At 59.5% G+C, this 16,891-nt stretch overlaps 1 protein-coding gene across 1 annotated transcript in view; it reads left to right on the top strand.

The window, feature by feature from the left end:
* The window catches only part of Kiaa1671 (KIAA1671 ortholog), a 58,102-nt gene that overhangs the window by 32,117 nt on the left and 9,094 nt on the right, over nt 1-16,891 (top strand). Inside the window, exon 5 of the mRNA XM_013014282.1 lies at nt 13,065-13,183. Within this exon, the coding sequence (XP_012869736.1) occupies nt 13,065-13,183 (119 nt within the window). The remainder of the gene's footprint in view (nt 1-13,064; nt 13,184-16,891) is intronic.

Below are 16,891 nucleotides of genomic sequence, written 5' to 3'. Positions count from 1 at the left end.
GGGGGCTGAGAGGGGGCTGGGTGGGAGCTGGGCTGGAGGGGGTCTATGCGGGGGCTGGGCGGGGGCTGTCATCCCTGGATGCCAGAAGCCACGCCACAGCTTGGGCCCCCAGCTCTGCCTCCCTGGTGTCTGGGCTGCCTAGCCCCCATGGCCTCCGAGCCTGCTTCCCCTGGGGAAACTGAGGCCCTGGTGGGGAGCAGGCCGGGCCTGCAGGTGTGGGGGGTGTGTGTTTAGGGGTTGGGTGGGGAGGACCTGCGGGCCCCAGGGCAGGGTGGTCCCCGGTCCAGTGTGGCTTTTCCTCAGGGGGCTTGCTGAGGCCCCCCCCAGTTCTGCGCCCCTCAGCTCTGCACCCTCAGCTCTGCACCCTCAGCTCTGCGCCCCTAAGCCCTGTGCCACTCATGTGCAAAACGTGCACCCTGCCAGGTGCCAGGCCGCTACAGGCACACGGTCTTCCAGGGATGTGCACGCCCCGGCAGGGAGGGGGCTCCCCACACAGCTGGGGACGAGCCACGGCATGCCCGGGCCCCAGCCCCCCCCCTTCTCAGGGAGCAGAGGAGGGAAAGGCCCCCCCCCCCCCCCCCCCGGAGCTCCAGGGCTTTGCTGCACCTGGGTTTGGGAGGTGAGCACTGGTGCGTAGCAAGTGCGTGGCACCTGGTTGGCTCACAGACAGTGTTGCTCGCATTCTGGGGGCCGGACGTTGGGTTCAGGGCCCTCCCTGGGTCCTGGCGGCCTGTGGGAGGCCATGCCCGAGGGAGGTGGGAATGACATCGCTCTGGAAGCCAGCACGGGGCGGGGAAGGGCCGCCCGCCTCCGGGGACGCCCTGTCTCTTCTCACCTGTCTCCCGTTGCAAGCAGATGACCCAGGTTCAAATCCCAGCCCTGCCACCTCTTCCTGGCGTGGTGGTGGCGTGCGGGTGACATGTGCCTGTCTGTGCTTCCAGTGCTTTCCGCTCAGAAGGGGGCGGGGGCTCAGGCTTGAGTCCCTGTTCTCAGCGCAGAACTTTCCAGAGGCTTTAGCCATGCCCACGCACGTCACAGACCTGCTCCGCGGTGCCGCTTGACTCCCCGCGATCCTTAACCCAAGGGGACACCCCACGGCAGGGAGACACACAGCGGAGCCCCAGAGCCGGCCAGGAATCCGGCCCCTCAGCAGCAGGCCCCAGGCGTGGGGCGTCACTAGGGATCTGGGGGTCCTGCCGCTCTCCTGGGGGCCGAGGACTGCGGGTCGGATCTGCTTTCCAGCCTGAGCCTGGCCAGGCTCCATCTGTGACCAAAGAGGGGGGGAGGCGCCCCCTGGAACAGGATGAGCTACCTGCCCGGGGAGGCGGCAGCCGGCTTGTGGGAGGCGTGGCTCCAAGGCCGTTCAGGAAGAACTTGGAGGAGGGGGTCCGGTGGTGCGCACACACGTGTGTGCACGTGCATGTGTGTGTTCCAGAGAGAGCTGGGGAAGGAGAGGGAAGGAAGAACCCGAAATGTGATGGCTCCGCCCGCTTTATTCTCTTCCAAAAATGCCATTTTTGTTTCTGTTTTTGTTGGTGTGGTGTATTGGTGGGTTTTTCATTTTGGGGTTCCTTTTTCTGTTCTTTATCAATTTGCTGGAAACCAACCCACCCAGGGTCAGCTCCCAGAGCAGGCGAGAGCTGGGTCATCTGCGCCGTCGCCGGGCACACACCGCGGTGGCTGAGGCTCAGAGAGGTTGAGCGTGCCGCCAGGAGCAGCCCAGCGCGTCCCAGCTCCGTAGCCTGGCACCGACTCCCCGCCCCCACTTCTCTCCACTCGGTTTCTCGGTCCTGAGCCCATTCACGCACTTGGGAGAGGGCTGGCCTGGCCCTCGTAACTAGCCTCTTCTCTCTGCTTGCTGTCCGGCCCGGCCCCCCTCACTGCCCTTCGCTTGCGTGGTGCCTGGTGACAGATCCACCTTCTGAGAAATGCGAGGGAGGGATGTGGTCCTGAGGAGGCCAGCCCGGACGGCTGCCGTGAGGGGCGCGGGGTGACGGCGGGGCGCGGGGCTGCGTCCCACGCGCGGTGCGTGGCCGTGCCGCAGGGCGGACCTGCGGAGGTGGTGCCGCTCGGCGACAGCGCAGTGAGGGTGGCCTCTCGCTGGTGACCCCCACCCCTCGCTCACTCTCCCCATTTCCTTCCCACGCCCTCCTCTAATGCATTCGAGCCAGACGTGTGAGTAATTAGCACCTACAATGGGAGAAATAACAGCCCCCCCACGGTGGGGGGGCGCTGCCCCTCCCCGCGGCCATCTGTCTGGGGGTGTTAGCTCCCCCAAATGACAGCGGGCTCTTCCTGCCCGTGGTGAGCCAGGGAGGGTTGAGCACTGGCCACGGCAGGAGCCACGGCGGGGTCCCACAGCCGGGGCCGGGGCCAGACATGGGCCTGGAACTTGGAACCGCAAGGCTGGGCCAGAGCCGCCATCTCTGCAGCTGCCAGGGGCTCCACTGCAAAGGAGGGAGGGGACCGGGGTCTCCCACGGTGAGCCAGAGTGGGGAAGGGGGGACGCGGCATGCCGGGACTGCACGCACCCCCCCCTCACCCCTCCGTCCCCCCGCCTTCCACCTCCTGCTTCTCCAGGAAGACATGGAAGCTCAGAGACGTAGCCAGCTGACTTAGCCAGGTCACACAGCAGAGCCTGCCCCACTTCCAGCCTTGCTCTGGCTGGCCGAACTGACTTGTGTTCTCGGTCCCGGGTCAGACTTGGCGTTTAGGATCCTGGCCCCCAGAGGGGGAAGTTAAGTTGGGCATGGTGGAGTAGGCCATTCCTGTGCTCTGTCACCTGCACCCCCCTGGGGGTGGGGCCTGAGCGCCAGCTCTGCCCCTGGGGGTGGAGCCCCAGCATCTGGACCCCGCCCCCAGGGGCAGGGCCCAAGCACGTGCACCTCAGCGGGGGCATTCCTTGTTGCCTAGCAACAGGAAGCCTGCAGTCTGAGCCCCTCCGGTGGTGGCCTATTTTCCCCTCCACCCTTTCCTCCCTCCCACCAGGCCCCAGCCTCTCCCTTCCTTCCCGGCCTCCCTCATCCTGCCCCTCTGCAGATGGGACCCTGGAGCTCCGCACACTTCCTCCAGCAGGGCCGGGAACCTGCCTGGAAATCTGGGGTCACCCCATCACCCCACAAGGTCATTCCCCCCACCCCCACCCCATCTCAGATCTGCAGCTGTTCCCCTTAGCTCTGCCTGGGTCAGGCCACGGTGACTTCTCACCTCTGCTCTGCCCAGGCCCCTCTCATCCCTCAGTCCGGGCTCCTGCAGCAGGCGTGGCGTTACTGTACACGCAGGCCCATCTATATCAACCCCTCAGGCCAGGCACCGTGGTGCACGCCTGCAATCCTGGCCAGGCGGGAGGGAGAGGGAGGGAGATCTGGGGGGCCTCACAGCCGTCCAGTCTTCTCTGGCCAACCAGCTCTAGATCTGTGGTCTTGTTCCGAGGCCACCCGGCCCCCAGATTTCGGGTTATGTGGGTGGGGTCCTGCTGAGTCTGGGGCAGGAAGAGCGTTTCCAGCGTCTCACTAATGGCAGGGCAGCAATATCCCTGGCTGCTCCCCCTCGGCGCTGGCGCCATTGGTTGGGCTGGCCGCAAGGAGCATTTGCTGGGTTGGGTCCGTGGTACGTGTGGGGCCTGGACTTGAGTCAACTGCTCACTGGGTGGCAACTAAATCCTCTGCCGCCAGCTGGGACTACTGTATAGCACTGTGCACGAGTGTGCACACACAGACACACACAGACACAGGCTGTGCACGCAGGCACACCCCTGTCCACACACAGGACACATACACGCAGATATAATGTGAACACGTGCACACAGGCACATGCGCACCTGCGTGTGCACCCGCAGCACACGGGCAGCCTGCTTGCTTTCTCTGAGCCTCAGTTTCCTCACGTGTGAACGGAAGCCCAGTTTTCTCTCTCCCATTCGGGAGAGCCACCTGTGGCGCTGCCAGAACACAGGCACGCTTGCCCGAGGGTGGGTCTCCTCTGTCCCTGCTCCCGCAGGGGCCTGGCTCAGCACGTTCCCCAGGAGGACTGAGCATCACAAATCCAGCACCTATTTGCCCACCCGCCCTGGGTAAACGCATGCTTCCTGCGCACTCAGATCAGCTTGATGCACACATAATCTGCCCATGTTTCAGCCCGGCACACTAGTGCAAAAATGTGTGTCCTTGACCCAAAGGGTTTTTGTTGTTGTTGTTGTTGTTGATCCTGGGCTTGAACTCTGGGCCTGGGCGCTGTCCCACAGCTCTTCAGCTCAAGGCTAGCGCTCTACCACTTGAGCCACAGCACCACTTCCGGTTTTCTGGTGGTTTATTGGAGATAAGAGCCTCACCGACTTTCCTGCCTGGGCTGGCTTTGAACCGTGATCCTCAGATCTCAGCCTCCTGAGTAGCTAGGGTGACAGGCGTGAGCCACCAGCGCCCGGCTGACTCGGAGTTTTTAATCCCTGGTGGCGGTGTCTGGGGGACGCCTGGCCAGTACCCTGCTGTCTCACGTCTCCACGTCTCCGTTTCTTGGTGATCGTGATGGGGAGTGCACACCGGCACTGGTGGGCTCCACAGGCCAATCGCCATGCCAGGCCCAGGACCCTGTAGCCGAGCCCAGGGCTGGGACTGTGCCCAGGCCCCACTGAGGTGAGGGGATCACAGTGTACAGGATTCCCGCCTCGTGTCTGTGCTCTGAGCTCAGGGCTGGGTCCGTTGGGCTCTGGGTGCAGAGGGCGCTGGCTGGGTCGGCTCACACTCACAGGCTGCAGGGCCTGGTCCCTGAGCTCTTGCACTCAAGGCCAGCGCTCTACCTCTTTGAGCCACTGCACCACTATCTGTTTTCTGGTGGTTCATCGGAGACAAGGGTCTCACGGACTTTCCTGCTCCAGCTGGCTTTGAACCGTGATCCTCAGATCTCAGCCTCCCGAGTAGCTGGGATGACAGGCGTGAGCCACCGGCACCCAGCCGGGGTCTGCAGTCTTCCCTGTGGGCATTGAGCAGGGCTGGCGTGAAGGTTTGTGTTTGTCTGTGTACCCCGGCTGCCCAGGGAGCTTTGTCCTGGGGCCCGGGAGGAACCGTACAACGGGCGGCTCTGTCCCGCCGAGCCCGGGCCCTGGGCAGGTCTGTGCCCACGGCCCCTGGCTGGGAAGAAGAGCCGTTGGCCTGACGCTTCTCCATGGGCCGCCATGCCTGCCGGGCGTGGGCCCTGAGCCTGAGGACGGCGTCCAGCCTGCAGGACCCCTCCATCCTGTCCTGCACCACCCAGCGTGGTGCTCACACTCACACCCACGTGCTGTCCACCCCCGTGCACACTCACTGTCCACCCCCGTGCACACTCACACATGATTCCCATGCCTGCGCACACTCACACCCACGCGCTGCCCACCCCTGCGCACACTCACACATGCTGCTCATGCCTGTGCACACTCACACCCGCACGCTGTCCACCCCCGCTCACACCCACACCCACACGCTGCCCACCCCCGCTCACACCCACACGCTGCTCACCCCCGCTCACACTCACACCCACGCGCTGCCCACCCCCGCTCACACTCACACCCACGCGCTGCCCACCCCCGCGCACACTCACACATGCTGCTCATGCCTGTGCACACTCACACCCGCACGCTGTCCACCCCCGCTCACACCCACACCCACACGCTGCCCACCCCCACTCACACCCACACGCTGCCCACCCCCACTCACCCACACGCTGTCCACCCCCGCTCACACACCCACGCGCTGTCCACCCCCGCACACACTCACACCCGCACGCTGCCCACCCTCTGCCTTGCACTTACACCTGCACACGGCCCGCCCTGCCTCGCACTCAGGCCGCCTGCGGCCTGCCCCTGCACACACCGAGGCCGCACACTGCTGCTGTCGCCTGACAAGTCGGTCCCTGGCCTGAAATAAACTAGGACAGGGATATTTCGGCTCGTGGCTTCCAAAAAAAGTGCAGTCAAATGTGGCGTAGGCTGTTTTAAGCACCCTCCAAAAAGATGGGGACGGGGAGGGGGGGGAGGGAGAGGAGGGAGGGGGGAGAAGAGGAGGGGAGGGGGGAGGAGAGGGAGAGGTGGGAGAGGGGATGGGAGCAGGGAGGAGAGGGAGAGGTGGGGAAGGATGAAGGGGGGCGGGACAGGACACACTGGTGGGCTTGCCTGAAACCGCACTTCTGAAGTGTCACCCCCCACATCCTCCTGTCACCAGGCCACAAGCCTTGGCCAATAGAAAGGGAGGTGGAGGGGTCCCTGTCCCTCTGTCCCTGCCCCCCTCCACCGCTGCCCCTCTCTGGTCCCTGCCCCTTGCCTGTCCCCGCCCCGCCCTGCCCCCACCCAGTTTTCCTGTTCTGTGTGACCTGCCCGCTTACGCACTGGCAAACGGTGGCCCAGTGTCCCCCAAGAAGCTGTTCCCCCGGGGACTCGGTGGTGTACCTGTCCCACGCCACACATGTCGGTCGATCATCACTGCAGAGCTTACTAAAAAACCTCAGGCTTAAGAGCCAAACAGATTCTGCTTCCACAGAAGCGACGTGTGTTCTAGTCTCCCCCGACGCCCCTGTGGACCTCTGATTTTCTGGGGGGCCCTCCTCCCCACTTCTCCGAGCGTCGATCTCGTCTGTTTTACACCTGTGAAGAAGCATTTCACACTGTTCACGGAGTGTCAGATTTTGCACTGCGCGCTTTATAGAAACAAGGTCATCGTTCTAAAGTTTAACTAGGATTCGATTGAAGGGCCTATTTATTTGGGCGCAGCCAGGCCGCCCTAGGAGTAAACAGCGTGGCTCAGAGGTTTCGAGAACGGGCAGAAGAGCAATAATGGGGCCAGTCACTTGCTCGCTCATTAAACCAGTTGTTCATTCATGGACGCACGCGACCATTGATTATTCATTGTTCACTCATTCATGTATTCGTGCCTCCACTCACCAGTTCACTCATTCATCGTCCTCTGCTCATTTGTTCCTTCCTTCATTTCTTCACCCATTTGCTCACCCTCCCGCTCCTCAGGGAGCTCCTCCCCCTCTGCGCCCCTTCTCCTGGACTAAGGGAGGCGGTAACAGCGCGGGACTCTGAGCGGGCGTGAACGTGGCGTAGGGGGGCTCCGCACCCCGTAGGCGCCGTGTGCACGTCTGTGTCGGCCGTTCCCGTTCATCCCGTTTCTCTGGATGTAAGCCCACATAAGTCCTGATGCTTCTGTACTCCAGTCCTGCCTAGAGCTTATTCTGTGTGTGTGTGTGGGGGGGGTGCGCGCCCATACTAGGACTCGAACTCAAGGCCTCTCACTCTCAGCTTCCTGGCTCACGGCCGGTGCTCTACCACACTTTCCGTCCTCGGAGCGCAGAGCTCAGGCCCCGGGGTGTCCCCTGGGCCTCTGGGCTCCGGAGGCCCGGGAGGCTTGGGAGCCCACTCATCATTTCTGTTTATGGCCCTCGAGAAAGGCTGTCCTGGGTGGAGAGCTTTGGGGGTTGCTTCCTCCCAGAAAGCAAGCCTGCCCCGTGCACAATGGCTGCATGGGGGGGGGGTGTCCCCGCCCCTCGGCGCCCGGCAGCCCCTCTGCACTCAGCCGGATGGCAGCACCATGGCCGCCATGTGGAGCCCCAGCTTGTCCGCTGAGGGCTCCGTGGCTTTCCCGTGGCTCCGTGGGCTGCATGGCTGGCGTGATGCACACCTCCTGCAGGCCCCTGGAGGCAGAGCCACGTCCTTTCACGCAGACTAGGGAGCACCCCCGCCATGCTGTCTCTGCTCGCCTGCCCGGCCCGCGGTCTCTCCTCGCTCCCTTCTCCTCCCCCCCCCCCCCCCGCCACCAGCCCTGGAGAGACAGCCTCCCGTCCCGCTGGGTAACGCCCGCCATGTCCTGACACCACCTCCAGCCACGCGGGCCAGGCCTGCTGGCCCCAGGCCACGCCTGTGTCGTGGTTGCTGGAGCCACAGACGGGTCCCTGGCAGGCCTCTTGCCCTTTCCCAGGAAGTGCTCTCCCCTGCCCCTAGGGGGAGCTCTTGCTCCAGGTTTTGCTGGCAGATGGGTCTGATGGCCACGCCCAGCCTCATTCTCCACACATCCTTCCGCCCACCCTTCCTTCCACTCATCCATCCATCTATCCACCCATCCATCCCCCATCTACCCACCCACCCATGCATTCACCCACCATCCATCTGTCCACCCATCTATCCATCCATTCATCCACCCATCCATCCCCCATCTACTCACCCACCCATCCATTCACCCACCGTCCATCTGTCCACCCATCCATCCATCCATTCATCCACCCATCCATTCACTCACCCTTTATCTATCCACCCATCCACCCATCCATTCACTCACCGTTTATCTATCCACCCATCCTTCCACCTACCCTTCCTTCCACTCATCCATCCATCTATCCACCCACCCCTCCATCTACTCATCCATCCATCTATCCACCCATCCATCCCCCATCTACCCACCCACCCATCCATTCACCCACCGTCCATCTGTCCACCCATCCATCCATCCATCCATTCACCCATCCATCCACTCACCCATCCATCCATCCATTCACCCATCCGTCCACTCATCCATCCATCCATCCACCCATCCATTCACCCACCCACCCACTCATCCATCCACCATCCATCCATTTCCTCTCAGTTGGCTGCCCTCCTTGCCTTCTACCTCCCCCTTTCCTCTGTCCTCCCTCCCTCTCCTCTACCTCCCTCCCCCCCCCCAACGGTCCCCCCTTCCTCTCTCCTGTCTCCCCCCTCCCTTCTCTTCTTCTGTCCCACCCATTTTTGCTAACTTTCTCCCACCGATCTTATTTATTTAGCATTTACTATGTGCCAGGTTCTCTTTGTTTGCTTGGTCCTCATTTTCCACATTTGACAAAGGGTTGCCGAGGGCCTGGTAGCTCTCTTCCGTTGGCCAGAGCCAGGAGAACATGGCAGCCTTGGGAAGCGAGATCTGGTTCAGCCCCCTGCCCCCCCTCCATGTGCTCAGACCGACCTGGACCTGGACGAGGAGAGGGCGATGCCAGAGGCCCCGGCAAGACCCTGACTCCAAGCAGGTGTCCTCCACGCTGGGCAACCATGCCGGGTGACCACAGAGCTCCCTGGCCAGCCAGGGTGTGGAGTTGCTGGGGGCCGGGCTGGACATCTCGGGTTACTTGGAACTGCGCTGTCAGCTGTGGGCTGGTGACTGACTCAGGGCTCCTCTCCCCGCCTCTCCCTCACCATGTCATCTGTTCTGGTTTAGAAGCTCACTCCTGCCCACCGCCCCCCCTCCCCACAGGCAGTGCACCCCAGGCTGGGGTGCAGAGTGGCGGCCTAGCCCCCACTTCTGTCTGAAGGCTGCGGATTGAGGACCAGCCAACCACTGCCCCAGGGCTGAATCCAGCCGACAGTCCCTTCTGTGGATAAAGTTTTCTTGGCACACAGCCAGGAGCGTGTGTTTTGCTGTCCCGTAGACAGCGGAGTTGGTGAGGCTCAGCGCAGAGACCATGGTGGCTCACCAGGCCCGGGGCTCACTCACCGCACCCCCCCCTTTACTAGAGGAGAGCTGCCTGGGCCTGGCCACCACTCACAAAGGCTGCTTTGTTCTTTACTCAGGGTGTGTAAATAGGTGATTGTGTGTGTGTGTGTATGTGTCTTGATCCTGGGGCTTGAACTCAGGGCCTGCACACTGTCCTTGGGCTTTGTGCTCAAGGCTGGTGCTCTACCATTTGAGTCACTGATCCACTTCTGGCTATTTGATGGTTCATTGGAGATCAGAGTCTCATGGACCTTCCTGCTCTGGTTGGCACTGACTGTGGTCCTCAGATCTCAGCCTCCTGAGTAGCTAGGATTACAGGTGTGAGCTACACCAGGCACAATGTGTGTGTGTGCACATGCACGCTCATGCACACAACCTAATGGGTGGCACTTGGAAGAATAATTGAGTTATTTATTTTTTTGGGGGGGGGTTCCGGTCGTGGGCCCTGTCCCTCAGCTCTTCAGCTCAAGGCTAGCGCTCTACCACTTGAGCCACAGCGCCACTCCGGCTTTTTTTTTGTTTTTGCTTATGTGGTGCTGAGGAATCGAACCCAGGGCCTCAGGCATGCAAGGCAAGTGCTCTACCACTGAGCCACCTTCCCAGCCCCGAGTTATTTAATTTTAATGTTACCATTAGATTCTATCAGGGCCTCAAACCACAGGTGTGGATCTTGAATAAAATCAGTAATAAAAAGCCAGCCCTGTGTGCTGTTGGCTATGGAACCTTCTAGAATCAATGTTAGTCTCTGCTCCTCCTCCCACGCATGATTGTTTGTACACAGCTGGCGTCAGGACCCGCAGTGGAGGCGTATTTTCTTCTTCCTGCCTCTGAGTGTGTGTGTGAGTGTGTGTGAGCGTGAGTCTTTTTTGTGGCGTCTGTGTTCTGGGGGAAGTGGCTTTCCCCGGCCGGCCGCTCCCTGTGCAGCTGGGAATTCCAGTCGCCATCTTGCCCACACCTAAGCTCGCTCTCCTTGTGTGCCGGTCTTACCAATCCCTCCCAGAGCCTCCGTATTCACCGTGTCAGATGCTTCTCTCGAGAGAAGTTTCTGGAACATTTGCTGATTCAACTGAATGTGCCTGTTTTGAGTTTGGGGACCTGGGGTGTGGCTTGTTTGAACGTGACCCTTAAAGACGTGTCACCCCCCGTCTCCAGGCTGGGCTGAACAGACTGGTCTCCCCTGGACCTGGGCTGGGGCCAAGTCCAGAACCTTCTACGGGCCGCCGGCTCTGGTGATGAGTGAATCCAAGCAGGCGGGTTTTGCTTAGGCTGCAAGCTCCTGGGTTTGTGAAGCCTTCCCGGGCCCGTGCAGCCTCGTGGCCGAGGGGCACAGTCTGGGGCGGGGTCTGGCAGATACTGGGGGGCCCCAGCCCTGCCTGTCACTCACCCCCAGAACCGGGAGCCACACCCCGCTCTTCTGGCTCCTGGGCCTCTGTGTCCCATGTGGCAAAGCCATGAATGGATGCTGAGGGTCTCCGTGCCTGAATTCCCATGGAAAATTCCAGAAAGAGACTTGTCCATCCTTCAGAGGATGCATGCAGGGTGGCAGGGAGGTGCCCTGGGAACCTGATCTGGCATGAGGAGGTAGAGGGGAAAATCCCTCCCAGCCCTGTCTGGGGCCTGAAGACCCTGGATGAGGCCGGTGGGCTCTGAGCCAGGCTGGCACTTTGGGTGGGTGCAGACCCCAGGGCCTTGGCTAATGCTGTTACCCTGCCCCCCCCCCCCCAGGGCCATGGGAAAGAGATCCAGCTTTGCTGGGCTCCACCCCAGCACTCTGGAGCTTGCCCTTCTGCTTCCCAGAGGACCTCTGCACCCTCCTCCCCTGCTTTAGGGGAGAGAGACAGGACTGGGGGAGGGCAGGGGAGGGGCCACCCCCTTTGGAGATGATCCCCCCCCCCAGCAGCCCTTGTGGCAGCAAGTAAAGTGAGGCCGTCAGGGTGGGGACGGTTGGCTCACAGCAAGCCCCGCCCACAAGCTGGGGTATGCACGCATGCGTGTGCACGCGCCCACACACATTTAGTTTGGCATCCTACATGTCCCCAGCAAGTGGCTCAGGACAGCGATGTCACCTGTCACGGTCCCCTCCAGCAGCCAGGGCCCCCAGGCCCCTGCGCGGAGTGGAACTGAGGGGGGGAGGGGGGGTCGAGGGTGTGCGTCAGGGCCGGGAGCCCAGGCCCACACCTGCGAGGAGGCAGGAGTCTCCACTGTCCTGAGCACAGACCACTCACTTCCCCTGCAGCGCGGCCCTCGGCAGCCCTGCCCGGCACTGGGGACTGGTGGTGCTCACCGGAAGATGCGTGGATTTAGCACCAGGGCAGTCCATTAATGGAAAAGTATGAGCTCTAGCAGGGAGCCGGCTTCTCACCTCTGTCATCCTAACGCCTCAGGAGGCTGAGATCTGAGGATCACAGTTCAAAGCCAGCCCAGGCAGGAAAATCTTATCTCCAATGAACCACCAGAAAACCAGAAGTGGCGCTGTGGTTCAAGTGGTAGAGCGCTCGCCTTGAGCTGAAGAGCTGAGGGACAGCGCCCAGGCCCAGAGTTCAAGCCCCACAACTGACAAAAAGAAAAAGAAAAAAAAGCCTTGAGCAAAAGAGCTTAGAGACAGAGCCCAGGCCCTGAGTTCAAGCCCTCCAACAGACCAAAAAAAAAAAAAAAGAAAAAGGAAATATAATTCTCTGTGATTTCCTGTGATTTTTGGAGGTCGATGAGGATGGCTGTGACCTGGGTTTGTTCTGCACATTCTTATCCTGGTCTGTGGAACACTAGATTTTGTGTGTGTGTGTGTGAGTGTGTGTGTGTGTGTGTGTGCGCGCATGGACGCGTGCGCTGTGCGTATGCATGCCGTGTGTGTACGCAGGTGGGGACAGAGCTCAGGCCTTGCACGTGCCTGGCCAGCGCTCTACCACACAGCTATGGGTCCAAAGGAGGGAGCAGGGTGTGCTGTGTGGGAACTTTCTGGAATCAGGGCCCCGGCTTGCTTGCAGCTCCTTCCTCATCTCCAGATTCCTCAGCTGCTGACTGCGTTTGCATCCAGGCTGGGCGGGGGGCGGTGGGGGGGGTGCTGGGTCACGGGCAGGACTTTTATTTTGTCACGTGGATGAGCTCGGGGGAGGGGGGGGTCCGTGGTGGCCCCGTGGCCAGTTCTGTGGTGACCGCAGCCTTGTATCAGCCAGGGGTGCTGGGCCGCGCCCCGGGGCCACCAGCATGGACGCGGGGCTCCAGACGAGGCCTCGCCTCGTGGGGAAAGTGGGGGGCCATCGTGAACCCCACGTCCTGGGCTTCCTGAGGGACAGCAGTGGGTGGCGAGTTGGCTGGATGGCCCGGGCTGCGGGAGACGCGTGACACAGGGGCGTGGGGACCAGGCTGCTCGCTGAGGCTCAAGCAGACACCCCGGAGGGCCGGGGCGACCCCCTGAGCCGCAGCCGGGGCACCCCGGAGGGCCGGGCTCCCCAGCGTCCCGCCCGCAGGACCCTCCCGGAGGGCGGCAGGAGGCTGGCCGCCATGAGTCGCGGTGGCTCATGGTGACTCGCGTGTCCAAGATGCTCCGGGCGTCTCCCTGACATACGTGTCCCCCCGCAGGACCAGCTGAAGCAATGCTTCTCCCGGCGGAGCCCCGAGGCCAAGGACACGGACACCCTGGTGCAGGCCGGGGGCGGCCAGGACAGCGTGTGGGCCGAGCCGCGTGCCCGTGGGGACAGGTAGGGCGGGGCGCGGCGTGGAGGGTGCGGGCCACGCCCGGGCACCCCGCACGGCGGGGACTGTGCCTCACAAGCCTCCTGTCACGGAAAGAGAATGTTGCAAGCACAGAAGAACAAAATGAAGTGTGATGTGGGGAGGGAGACGGATCCATGGAGGCAGGTTGGGGCGTTCTAGGGCCCATGGGGGTCGGAAGGCAAAGGTCCCAGGGTCCCAGATTTCCTGAAAGGTTGACAAAAACGTTCCAGCAAATCAGTGGCGGCAAGTGTGACGTTCAGTGTCCACTACGTAAACACACTCGGTGGTTTTTTTTTTTTTTCTTTTCTTTTTTGATAGCCATGGTTTGAACTCTGGGCCTGGGCGCTGTCCCTCAGCTCCTCAGCTCAAGGCGAGCGCTCTACCACTTGAGCCACAGCACCACTTCTGGTTTTCTGAGTGGTTTATTGGAGATAGAGTCTCATGGACTTTCCTGCCCGGGTTGGCTTTGAACCGCGATCCTCAGATCTCAGCCTCCTGAGTAGCTAGGATGACAGGCCTGAGCCACCAGCATACGGCTTGCTGTGTAAATTTTATTAGTAGAAGACTTAGAGAGAAAATGAGTCATTTGTGATCCCTGCACACAGATACACCTTTAGGCAATGATTTTGTCCTCTGTAGATGATGTTCCCTGTATTCCTGTGTGTGTGTGTGTGTGTGTGTGTGTGTGTGTGTGTGTGTCTACCAATGCTAGGACATATTATACATAAGACACTTCTGTTTTTTCCCTCCTTCCTTCCTTCGTTCCTTCCTTCCTTCCTTTCTTTCTTTCTTTTTTTCTTTCTTTCTTTCTTCTTTAACAATGTTAAGAATATTTATTATCTTACCACAAAAGCATTCAACCAAAAGAATAATGCTAATAGAAATTTGAATAAAACATTTAGAAGAATTTTAAAACACAGGGCAGAAAATAGCATTAGTATGTTTTGGCATAATTGCAAACATTTGAACACTTTCACATTCTCTTTGGAACCAGGTTAACTATTAAATAAAGATTACAGATGAAGAGTAATACAACCTAAAAAAAAATCCTTGAGTTACATGGCTGAGAATTAAAACAGCTCGAATACATTTTGCTTCACAAGTTAAGGTTCTTTATTATGAACCATTATAGCTGTAAGTAGAAATTACTTGCTTCCTGTATTCGAGCATTGACCAAGATCATTTCTACAGAAACGGGCTCACTTGTCCTTTGAGAACTGTTAAACTTTTAGGCTTCCAATAGCTCGTGCCCATCAGAAGCCGAGAGGAAAATTAAATCTAAGCAAGTAATTTACCTATTTAGGTTTTCAACCCAATCCCTCTATTCCTGATACAGAGTTCTTACGTAGGCACAGGTCTGTAGCTATACGATTGAATTTCTAGTGTATAGTAAGACATGGTCAGGAACGAGTAAAATATTCCAGATTCACTTATGTAGAACAGAATTTTGTCCTTCAACGTTTTAATCTTGTTGCGGATCCAATTGCCCAAATGTACACTTGCTTGAAATTTTAAGTTCTGTTCTGCACTATTCCATTCATTTCTGTCAAATGAGAATGTTGGCCTGCTACGTTAGGAGATTGTCGCTGGTCACTGTGGTCGGTAACAGAACCGGATGCCCCAGTGGGTGAGGGGGCTCATTGAGAGACTTTCTTCGTCTTTCTTTCTTCCTTCCTTCCTTCCCTTGCTAGGCAGGCACTCTACCATTTGAGTCACACCCCCAGCCCTTTCCTTCTTGAGGTTATTTTTCAGATAGGGTCTTCCACTTTTTTGACCAGGCTGGCCTTGAATGAATAGCCTTTACATCTCTGCCTCCCTGTTGTATCTGGGATTGCAGGCGAGTGTGTACTGTGTGGGGCACAGCCATTTCCTGGCTAGTCTTGAACCATGATTGTCCTGATCTCTGCCTCCTGAATAGCTGGGATTGCAGGTGTAAGCCACCATAGCTGGCAGGGTCTCGCTACGCAGCCCAGGCTGGTCTCATACTTGCAGTCTTCCTGCTTTTACCTCCCGAGGGCTTGGATTACAGGCACGCGTTGCTGGACACACCTCTTATTTCTTTATAAGCCGTGTCTGAACCATCTCTAAGGCACGTGTGTTGTGGGGCTTTGCGTGCCGGCCTGGCTAGGAGAAAATACCTTGGCTGCAGGTTCTGGAGCCTTAATTGGATTCAGAGCCTGGCAGGTGCGAATCTGCCCCGCCCCAGCTGGCGCGAGCCCCGGGAAGGGTGAGCCATGGTTTTCCGGTAATGTTTCCCATCCCCAGGGACAACAAGCCATGCTCACAAACCAGCCATCACGAGTCAGTTACGCGTGCGAACCTTTGCGCCCTGTCTGGCGGAAGAGGAGGCCGGCACGCAGTAGGGAGTTTGTATCCCTGAGGAGACCCGGCTCTGGGCTCTGCCCATCCGCTGAGTGAGGCAGGGCCCAGCAATTAGCTCCGCACCACTGTGACGGGGAGGAACGCGGCCTGGGTTCTCCCGGTGGCCGGCGCCCCCTGCTGTACCCCAGCGGTACTGCAGCATCACCAGTCAGGCATCACCCGTGGTGGTTTGTCTCAATCCCGCCCAGCTGTCCCCTGTCATGGACTCCTCCTCCCTGAGTGGCCGAGGCATGACAAGCACCAGGAGGCCAGGGTTGATGATTCAGGCCCATGTCCTGGCTTAGAAGCTCCGCTGTGCTCCTGTGTGTGTGGTGGAGATGTGCCTAGCTGGGCTTGTTGATGCATTTCCCACATGGTCCCGCTGTAAACCCAGCTCCTGGGAAGACAGACAGAGATGGGGGGGGGGGATCACAGTCCAAGATCTCGAGACCCCCATGTTAGCAAACAGCCCGGGTGAGGTGGTGCACACTTGCAGGCCCCACTATGAGAGGGCAGTAGGAAGGAGGGGGATTGTGACTCGAGGCCAGCAGTTACTTTGCATGGTCAGATTGCAGGGCTCCAGGGTTTGATGTAATCCTTGTAGGGTAGTGGGGAGGCTCGGCCATGCCTGTCAGCCCCACGGCTGCACACGGAGCTGCTCGGCCGGCCGGCCCTCCCTCATCCCAGACACGAGCGAATTAGGGGGAGCTGTGCAGAAGTTCCCCAGCCCCCATCTTCCTGTCACCCCAGCTACTCAGGAGGCTGAGATCTGAGGACCAAGCCAGGCAAGAAAGTCTGTGAGACTCTGATCTCCAGCAAAAAGCCAGAAGTGGAGCTGTGGCTCAAGTGGTAAAGTGCTAGCCTTGAGTGAAAAAGCTCAGGGACAACGCTTAGGCCCTGAGTTCAAGCCCCAGGACTGGAACACACATGCACACATGTACACACACACACACACACACACACACACACACAGACCCATCTACGCAGAGTATTGAGGAATGAGTAAAATGCATTCGTTTTAATCTTCACAAGTTTTCATGCCATTATTGTTCATTTTTATTCAGTCCTGGGACTTGAACTCAGGGCCTGGGCGTTGTCCCTGAGCTGCTTTTGCTCAGGGCTAGCAGCACTCTACCACTTGGGCCACAGCGCCACTTCCTGCCTTTTCTGTGTATGTGGTGCTGAGGACTGGAACCCAGGGCTTTGTGCATGCCAAGCAAGCGCTCTACCACTGAATCACCTTCCAGGTCTGCGGGTTCTCAGGAAGCTGTTAATAGGACATTTTACATTCTTTTTTTGCTCCCAGACTGTGGGAGCTCCAGCATCTGCTT

This window comes from Dipodomys ordii, unplaced genomic scaffold, assembly GCF_000151885.1.
Source record: "Dipodomys ordii isolate 6190 unplaced genomic scaffold, Dord_2.0 Scaffold23, whole genome shotgun sequence".
Classification (NCBI taxonomy): domain Eukaryota; kingdom Metazoa; phylum Chordata; class Mammalia; order Rodentia; family Heteromyidae; genus Dipodomys; species Dipodomys ordii.
The sequence above is the reverse complement of the archived record's forward strand: the minus strand, read 5'-3'. Positions and strand labels throughout refer to the sequence as shown.